This window comes from Galleria mellonella, unplaced genomic scaffold, assembly GCF_026898425.1.
Source record: "Galleria mellonella isolate WM207_F2 unplaced genomic scaffold, CSIRO_AGI_GalMel_v1 utg184, whole genome shotgun sequence".
Lineage (NCBI taxonomy): Eukaryota > Metazoa > Arthropoda > Insecta > Lepidoptera > Pyralidae > Galleria > Galleria mellonella.
This window is the reverse complement of record NW_026442025.1, coordinates 81593-91288: the sequence shown is the minus strand read 5'-3', so window position 1 is coordinate 91288 and position 9696 is coordinate 81593. Positions and strand designations below refer to the sequence as shown.

Genomic DNA, 9696 nt, shown 5'->3' with positions numbered 1-9696 from the left:
AGAGAAAATATCAACAAGATTACAAAGCCAATTAAATATTTTCCCAACACCCTCATACTGCCATTGGCAGACGTCTGTACTCGTACACTGGTCCGCCTCCATATTGTTCAATATTTAGTAAGTATAAAAAGAAACGCCAGAAATGATTTCCCATGATTTATTACACAGCACATGTATAATTCTACATTATAGTAGTATATATAAACATTTAATAAAATAGTATATATTTTATACATAAAACAACATGTAATAATCACTTCTAAAATACAAATCACCTATATAACTAGTCCCAAGTTCTGCAACAGGGATCGCTGTCGGCTGCCGCTCGGCGGCGCTCGGCGGCGCTCGGCAGCGCTCGGCAGCGCTCGGCAGCGCTCGGCTGACGAATATTGGCTCACGTGCGCGGCGCCGACGCACATTGGCTTGACTCAAAAAAATCAATGCAACGTGACGTATGATCTTATTTGACAGCAACCCTTTTACATTTACAATAAACGGAAGAATACATTAGAGCAGAGGTTCTCAAAGCCACGCGAGATTCTCCTTTTATATTATTTAGCGCTCCCGACGCAGGTTTCGATCAAATTTAAAGTTCTAATATTTGGCCTATATCCTCATAAAGATGGCCCGCGTCCCTTTTGCTGGTCGCTGCGCTCTTTTGTGCGCACTCTCACTTTGAAAACCCTTGCATTAGCGCGCTATGAACGTATTTAAGTAGATATTCTGCTTAAACGATTTATAATTTACATCTTCAATAGCTGTCGACGTGACGTGCTACGGAATTAACCACTAGGGTCAACCTACGGCTACACAAAACAAATAGTCCACGGTGCCAATAAACTACCTACTTAGCTACAATGATAGGGTCACGAGATATGTTTGTCCGCTTTATCTATTACAAAATATATTTGGTAAAACACTACGCTACACGTGTGGAGATTCCATCAAAAGACGAGATAGTTGCACCTACTGTAAATTGCCATAAAAAATATTGCAGCATATCGTGATGCGACGCGAGTGTCGAGTAATATAGCGCTTCACGAACTACAAGGCGGCCGTTCCGATCCACTTGACCGCCAGTGTATACATCTGTAATGGACGCCGCCGTACACTCGACACGTGTAAAAAAATATGTCCTCATTAATTGGCTCGCTGACTGAGCTATCGAAGCAAAACCATTGGGATTAGGAATTCAAAATTTCGAGTAATTTATCCATAGCCATTTCGGTGTGGTCCTGACATAGAATAAGCCACCCCTTCCTATCTCTTGGGTGTCGTAAGAGGCCACTGAGGGAGAGCGAGGGATGGGCAGCAACGTTCCTCCCAAAACACCATCATAGTGTAACTGCGGTAAATATTGGCAAAACCCCCCAATTTATGAGGGAGGCCTAATTCCATTGAGGACAATTTGACGGACTGAACACTTCGGGAATGCACAAGAGTAAGTGGCTCTAGAGTGGACGATGACGCGGCAAGTAACTTGTATAATTAAAGAATAAAAGTTATAATCATAAAATCTTATATTATATAGATAGTGTCTGATAGTCTCTATCTCCATAGAAATGCTTCGAGATAAACGGGACAACTTTTTCATACAATTTTGCGTGATAAATAGTCATGAGTTCCTTTTTAATATTCAATTTCTATTCCTTTATAACTTCTATATTTATTTTGTCTTATAAATTCTGCATCTTTTTTAATGCGTAAACACTCATTTTATTTATAAAATATTACGTAAAGATACATTTTATGCGTAAGTATGTAGAATACTGACAAAAAAAAAATAACAAAATGTTTGACCCGTCTTTGATGTTCGCTGCTCTATCTATATAATCTAATCACAGAATATTGAGAATAAAGACCGTTGGGCCCATGCGTCGTAAGACTCGACTTGCTGCGTCCAATGCATCCAATGTTGGCAACGACTCGGACGTCACATAAATACAACCGTCTGACGCACGAGTTATAACAATTACGAGCCCGTTAAAATATCAAAATATTGTTTACGCTTCGGTTAGTTGTATACGTAAGCGGCAAAGTGAATCGGAACAGCTGTACACGGCCGCCGGTCAACGGCCGTGCAACCGAACATGTACGTATCTCTGTGGGTATGTCTACCGTGTAGACGACATGCAGCCACAGTGCACACGTATTCAATTGTGATTAGCGACCTTCTGTCTGACGAGTAAACAAAGCCAGTATAAAAATATAGTGTTTCAGTCTTGTGTGTCACACGATGAGGAACACTTCAGTTGGTCTGCGTTACGAATTGGTTCGGCGCGGTCAGCGAGCCGCGACGGCTATAAACATAGCCGCCTCGGTCATCGCCGCTCGTCCTTATGTACATACATACATGACAATACAATTTGGAGCCCTAATGATTTTCCATAATATAGCATATTGCACAAATGTATTCCATATGCAATTACTCTGAATAATGACAAACAGATCTTTACGAGGACTTGTATGCAGCGGCCACATCTACACACACGCTGGCATCTATCGTTCATATGTTGAGTAGTGAGTAGTGGAGACAGCCCTACAATCATGTCCAGTCCGCATTTTGGAGCCGATGTAGAGCCAGAGGGGACACTCGTCACCTTGCACATATTTGGCACGTGCGCAATTGTAATCATATCTCCGTTTATTATTTATGGAATATGGTGTTAAAGCATTTTTAAAATACCTAATTAGAAGACACGGTAACCGAGCACATATCACAGACTGATCGCATCCAACATAGTTGAATATTTGTGCAGACCTCTGTCCCGCCCCCGACATACATACGGAGCACGGAGGCCAACTCCCTCATAACAACCGTCTATACCGAAACAACGTCTACACCCGCCTACTGACAACGGAATAACAATTTAAGATAGAGAGTCACGATCTATCTATACATAATTCGTACGATTCTACAAAAGGAAGATTTATATAACAATAAAGCTTAAACTAAAGGTACGCCTACAAATACACATTCATATCCAGATGAGAGGAACAGTGTTCGGGATCGGCGGCGGTGGCTCAGCGCCGGGCCGCCCGGGAAGACATCGCTGGCGGGGACGACACGCAGGCAGCGCGGCCGCTAGCGGCCGGCCGCCGCCGTCGCCGCCGCCGGCGTCTCCAGCACACTCAGCGCGATACCCAGCTGGCCCAGGTAGTACGTGGACATCACCAGCACCTGGTGAGCGTTACCGATTAGCAGAACACTTCGGTGTCTATTTATACACCTTACATTATATAGATACAGTGTCTCCATAGAAATACTTAAAAAAAAAGAGTCAACATTTTCATACAATTGTGTACGCGAAAGTGTTACCAGATAAGAAATTATTATTTAGATTAAGGTAAATAGGTGAAGGTTGTAACTTAAAATGTTATTACAAGTAAATAATCCTTTATAATGTTTAACTTTATTTATATTTTAATTATGTATTTATTACAAATGATGCGTAGATAAAGAATAAAAATGCCATAGATGGAATTTCATAATTTTTTCATATTACTTTAAAAGTGTAAAATTTTTAATTGAAGGTTGAAAATCAGTATTTGTAGATCCATGTATAGTATAAATATGAACGTATAATGTCGCTAAAAGTATCGGCCGTGTAATATACATTGTACTGAACCGATTTCTTTGAATACGAATATCTTTGTATATTTAGAACGTGTATTGTTGATGTTAGTAATAATCGAAGTGGGATCCATTTTTATTTTATGCGAGTTTTTGGAAATATCTACGTATGGAAATGGAAAATATGAGTTAATTAATTGTAATTAAGTTGAATAAATGTAAAAAATAATTGTATTTTATCTTAAAATTAATTTCTTAATGCTATTTTTTAAATCCTTATATAAATTTATTATGCGGTGAATTTGGTGCGCAAGAACTGATTATAATTAATTAGTAATTAAAAATATAGATACGGTAAGATATTTTGACAATTAGCTGACTAAAAGTTGACCCATTTTTGAGGCTCAAAGCTCTATCTATATAATGTATAGTATACGCATACTAAGTTGAAACCTGCCGCTGACCTGTTTGTACGGCACGGGCCCCGCGAAGAGGCTGTAGCCGAGCAGCGCGTCGGACAGCAGGAACAGGACGGCGCCGGCGGCGGCGGCGGCGGCGCGCCGGCGGCGCGAGGCCGGCGCGCGCGCGGCGGCGGCGGCGGCGGCGGTGGCGCGCCACGCCATGGTGGCGAGCAGCGCGGCGTACAGCGGCACCAGCAGCCGCAGCGCGCCCGCCGGCCGCAGCAGCGTCAGGTAGTGCGCCGTGGGCAGGTAGCACAGCGCCGCCAGCGCCGCCGCGTCGGCGCGCAGCTCGAACGCGGCGATGTAGGCCACGTGCGCGGCCGCGAACGCCGCCATGCCCGCCACGAAGTGCTGCGGCCACACCAGCAGCGCGTCGCCCAGCGCCGACAGCGCCAGCCCGCACGCCACGCGCCGCGCGTACCGGCCCCTGCGGCCAAATATACTCAGCGATGGCTTCGGTCGCAGTCCGGTAATACGGAAGGTGCCGGGGCAAGGGATTGTTAGTCCCCACTGCTATCAATATATCTTGTCAGGTCGACCTCGATGCGGTTCCTCCTGGAAACCGTCGCGACTAATTTATCGTTGAATTGGTGCTCTATCAGCGTATACCGTTAGCGCAGGCGGGGTTATTATTCCATTATCATCCATTAAAAAACCACGAAAGGTGCTGCGGTACTCACTGCGGCGTTATGGCCGAGCCGTGATGTAGCAGAACGACCAGGAGAAGACAGAGTATGGGCGCGCACTTGGCTGCGACGGCGGTGGCGGAGGGCGTGGCGCCGCAGCCGGCCACGAAGTACACGCACACCGACTTGAAGAACGGCACCAGCCGCCCGCCCACGCCCACGCGCTTCATCTGTGCACGCGCCACAGTTGCTATTGTTAAAGCCGACTACAATTGTGACAAAACCAGATACATATTTTGATAAAAAAAAAAACATATATACTGAACTGATTTAGATAAAATTACTATCAGAACAATCTGTAAATATATCCTTGTCGATAATAAAATATTTTTCCAAATTATCTTAAAAAAATGAAAATAAATAAGTTAAAAAGTACCGATAACTTAAGGGATATAGCATGTATTTGCAGGATAACAAATATCTATACTTATAATAAATCTGTAGAGAGGTCAATTCCGTACATGAAATATATTTCCAAAATAACTATCAGGAGGTGATTAGTGATCGATACTGATGTCAAAAATGCAATCAGTTAAATTTTTGTCTGTCTATCTGTATGTTCGTTATAGAAACAAAAACTACTCGACGGATTTTAACGAAACTTGATACAATTATTCTACATACTCCTGGGCAGGTGAAAAGTATACTATAACCTATCAATAGGAGCAGAGCAGTGAAGGGAAATGTTGGGAAAACGGGAGAAGTTACTCCATTTTTAAGCTTCCGTCACATGTGCAGCCTTAATGGCCACTTTTTAAAATGTAAAAATGTCCACCTGTGCGACGCCGGGACGGGTTACTAGTTACTAATATAATACAAACCGAGAAACTAACAACCTAAAAACAATTACACAAGAATAATTCTCATGTAATTCTATAATTTTTTACAAATACTAAGATAGACAATTTTCAAAATGAGTCTAGGAAATTAAAAAGTAGTTAAATATTTTCTTAAAAAAAAAACTTTGTATCCTTAATATTCACACTTATCATACAAATGTGGAGAAAACATTTGTCGCATATGAACATTGACGATGTCCGCCTTTACGCGTTACGAGCTGCTGTCTCCAGCAGCTCGTAGCAACCCAATACACGGGCACTGTGTTTGGGTTGCTATCTCCAACAGCTCAACACAAGATACGTGTAAGATGACATTAATGCCATGGCTATATGCCACTGATGCCATCTTACATATCTTAAATATTTTTACACATTACAAATCATATAAAAAATACACCTTGAAATTTAAATCTAATATAGGCCATGCAACTTCTGCAGTGCAATTATTTGTGAATATTATTGAGTGGGGGCAAAAGAGATTGTTAGTAATGGAGACTGAAAATCCCATTGCTAGCAATATACCCAACCAGGTCGACCTCCTCGTGGTTCCCCCTGGAAACTATCATGGTTAATTCCTGATGAATTCATCATGATGGGCTAACTGGCCTGTTTACATCCTCATCGATCACCCTTCACTGGTATCCCGCCAGCATATCCCATTAGCACAGGCGGGGTTACCACTCCATTTTCATCCACTAAAAAATATTATTGAGTTACTATAATTTCCAAAGAGGGTTGACGTCAGGTGATCGGCCGCCTGGGTTGTAAAAGTATAAGCCAAATATTTTTGTAATATGAATAAAAAACATATTACACCGACCACAAATAATAATTGGAATAAGAGTAGGGTGATGATGATGATGATGACCGAGTTACTATAATGAGTGCAATAAACAATGCAGTTGTATTATTATTACATATTTTTTATTCAATAATGTTGCCACTTGATATATTTTTAATTACTCTTATATGCCAGAGGAAAGAATTTTATGTATTATAATTTCTAAATGTTGTAATATAAATATTTGAATATGATTCACTTCTCTTAGATTATTTATTCTTTTAAATTCTTTTACCAATGTTAATTAAATTGCGTAATGCCTGTGTATGGGCAGGGAACAAGATTAATAAATAAATTAAGTAAAGTTGATACAAGTCTGTCTATTGCCTATTTTACCAATTCTTAAGTGTTCATAATTTTAGCTCACCTATGTAGGCAATGTCGCAATTATCTTTATTTTTTTATACAAGACAGATAAGAAAGACAGTGTTTGGAAATCTTTGAGTATGAATGGCTGGGCTCTATCTTTCTTATCTGGGACAGTGCCGCAAATGCCTACAGCTTGCGGGCAGCGGGCCGAGGCACGCAATCAGCCTTGCGCTTGCATCACAGCCGCTCATGATTAAGGGTCTTAAAACAAGTTGAGCTGTCTCAATCTAATTACAAGTAAGTTAAATCGGCAATTATTACATTAAAATATAATATGTGCTTATGAAACTTTTAACAATAAAATTGGAAATATTTTTTATTAGTTTGTGCACGCTAAACTCAGAAATGGCTTAACCAATTTTAATGTAGTTTTCACTAGCTTTATAATGTGCTTCACTTAATATTTAGCATTTGTTTTATTTCAACCGATTCATAAATAAATAAGTTACATCAATCTAAAGAATCACATATAAAATGCTATAAAATAACTGATCAGTTGAATTGGTTGAAACTTTTTTTATTGTACTTATGTAATAATTTTATAAAATTCTGTCTACTCATGTGAAGCCGGGTCCTTATATATATATATATATATATATATATATATATATATATATATATATATATATATATATATATATATATATATATATATATATATATATATATCAGGTTTATTATATCAGTTTGTGAGGAACACCTTTACCTTAGACCTACGTTAAACCTCTATTAATTTTCAAATACAACAATTTTTAATGTTTTTAACTGATTATTTAAAAAGTTCTCTGCTTACAAACTAAAACATTAATCATACAATAATATTGTAGAAAATGTAGTAGGTGATAGCAATAATGTGTTTGAAAAATTCCAATATAATAAAACAAAATATGCAATAGATGCAAAGTTCTTAGTGGTAGACTCACATGTAACATATTCTATGACTGATGATTTAGTTATGCTAGCAGAGCACTTTTTAAATAATTGATCAGAAAGAATAAAAAGGCCACGATTGTTTATTAAAAATTAACAGACAATTGTGATTATAAACACTTAAGAAATCTGTTCCCTGTTAATTTATAATTTTATAATACAATGAAGTGTTGCAAACTAGCAAATGTCAATTATATTGTAAAATATGATTATTTGAAGCAATGGAAATATAAACTAATGTTACTCAGTTAACTAAGTGTAGGCCACTATTGGCCAAAGAATAATAAACTAGTTATAATGTAAGCAAATACTAAAGTTTAAGTCATTGTATTATAGTATCAACATAATTTATTGAAAAACAGCTGGTATCACTGTGAATGAACTTGCTATATAAAACAAAAACATACTCTATATGAATCATTACCAATAATTTAATAACAAATCAAGATTGTGTACCACAAAAAATAAAGCAGACTTCAATTATGATGAAATCAGTTAATTTGATCTAAAAACTAAACTACTGACGGTTTTTATTAAAACGCCTATGGGACCAATGGAAAGTAAGTATATCCTTTCAGATAAAAAAAAAATAATAATTCAAATCGGTTTAGAACCGACTCAATTATTAGGTAACAAACATAAAAAATACAACCGAATTGATAACCTCTTGTTTAAGTCAATTAAAAAAAGCATAAACTTCAATTATACGTATAAAGAGTACTTTTATTGTTAATTTATAACAATAAATGAAACTAACCAGATCAGCTGGAGAAATCATTTTTTGATCGTGGTTTAAGAAGTTTTATAAATCTTCAATAAGCCGTAGACACGCTAATTGCCGACTACGCAAACCAGACAATCACAGAACAATATATACTACTTCAAACTGCGCACATTAACCTCAAAGTTTGGAACATGAGATCAGATAAACAACTATCAAATAATGCGTAGAGATATATAGAAGCTGTTTACTTGTTTAAACTAGATTTAAGATTGTAAAGATAACAGGATTATTTTCATTCGCTTCACCAAAATCGACGATTATTGATGACAGGCGTAAATAACAATTAAGTTTAGAGAGACTTTGTTTAATTTAGATAATACATTATATTAAGTCTGTGATATCTAAACTAAAGAATGACAGAAAGGCTAGATTAGAAAGATAATGAGAGAGACAATATATCTCTTAGATTATAAAGTATACTTTATACTAAGTCTACGGTATATCCACAAACGAAAAGACGATACTGTGTATGGTATATCTATATTTTTTACAGTATATATGTGTTTTAGAGATAGTATACTCTGCACTATTCGGGATAAAAACTGCCAAAGTCAGCTGTCATTATAGTCAAATAAATACAATCTCTCCAGTCTTACATAACCTCTATACTAGCTTTTAATACATAGTTTTGGTCAGAAGACATAATGCCAATGTTTAGTAAAATGTTCAAATCATAATAGTGCCAACTTAATTAACAAAAATACTGTCGAATGTGATGTAAATGACTACTTTAATTCTAACTAAATTATATTTAGAACAATTTTACATTTATATTCCATATTTCTTTTTATTTTGATGTAGAAATTACGACTATAAATGTTTAATATTACGAGGTCTACTCGTAATAAATTCAATAGAGAGAGTGACCAAATATACTGGAAGTGTTGAAAACTTGTGTTAACTATCAATAATACTACGAAATTGATATCTCAAGATATTATTGTATATAATTTAATGCAATTTAATTTAATGCAGTTTAATTTAGTTGTGCATATTCTTATATAATTTTATTAGTATCATTATCAATTTTAGTATTATTAACTAAACCTAATAAATATATTTAAGAATGTTATCTTTTGTTTCATTTTTGCTAAAAAAAATATTCATCGGAACATGCAACTTGACATAAAATTTTTTTTTTTTTTTTTTTTCTTTTTTTGTGGCGTTCACCCCGATATTAGGGTATTTTGCCAAGAACAAAACGGGGAAACG

General features: G+C 37.1%; 1 protein-coding gene across 1 annotated transcript; it reads right to left on the bottom strand.

The window, feature by feature from the left end:
- Positions 1-143: 143 nt before the first annotated feature.
- Positions 144-8976, bottom strand: LOC113512019 (lysoplasmalogenase-like protein TMEM86A). The gene is made up of 4 exons (XM_026895769.3): positions 8458-8976; positions 4716-4891; positions 4039-4462; positions 144-3181 (listed from the first exon to the last, which is right to left on the bottom strand). Exons 1-4 carry the CDS (start codon positions 8476-8478, stop codon positions 3086-3088), a joined length of 717 nt encoding a protein of 238 aa, XP_026751570.2. The 5' UTR covers positions 8479-8976; the 3' UTR covers positions 144-3085.
- Positions 8977-9696: the final 720 nt, after the last annotated feature.

Coding starts and splice junctions, on each gene's coding strand:
- LOC113512019 (XM_026895769.3), bottom strand. CDS start 8,478: ATGATTTCTCCAGCTGATCTG. Junction 4,892..8,457: donor TGATTTCTCCAGCTGATCTG/GTTAGTTTCATT, acceptor GCGCGTGCACAG/ATGAAGCGCGTGGGCGTGGG. Junction 4,463..4,715: donor GGCTCGGCCATAACGCCGCA/GTGAGTACCGCA, acceptor ATTTGGCCGCAG/GGGCCGGTACGCGCGGCGCG.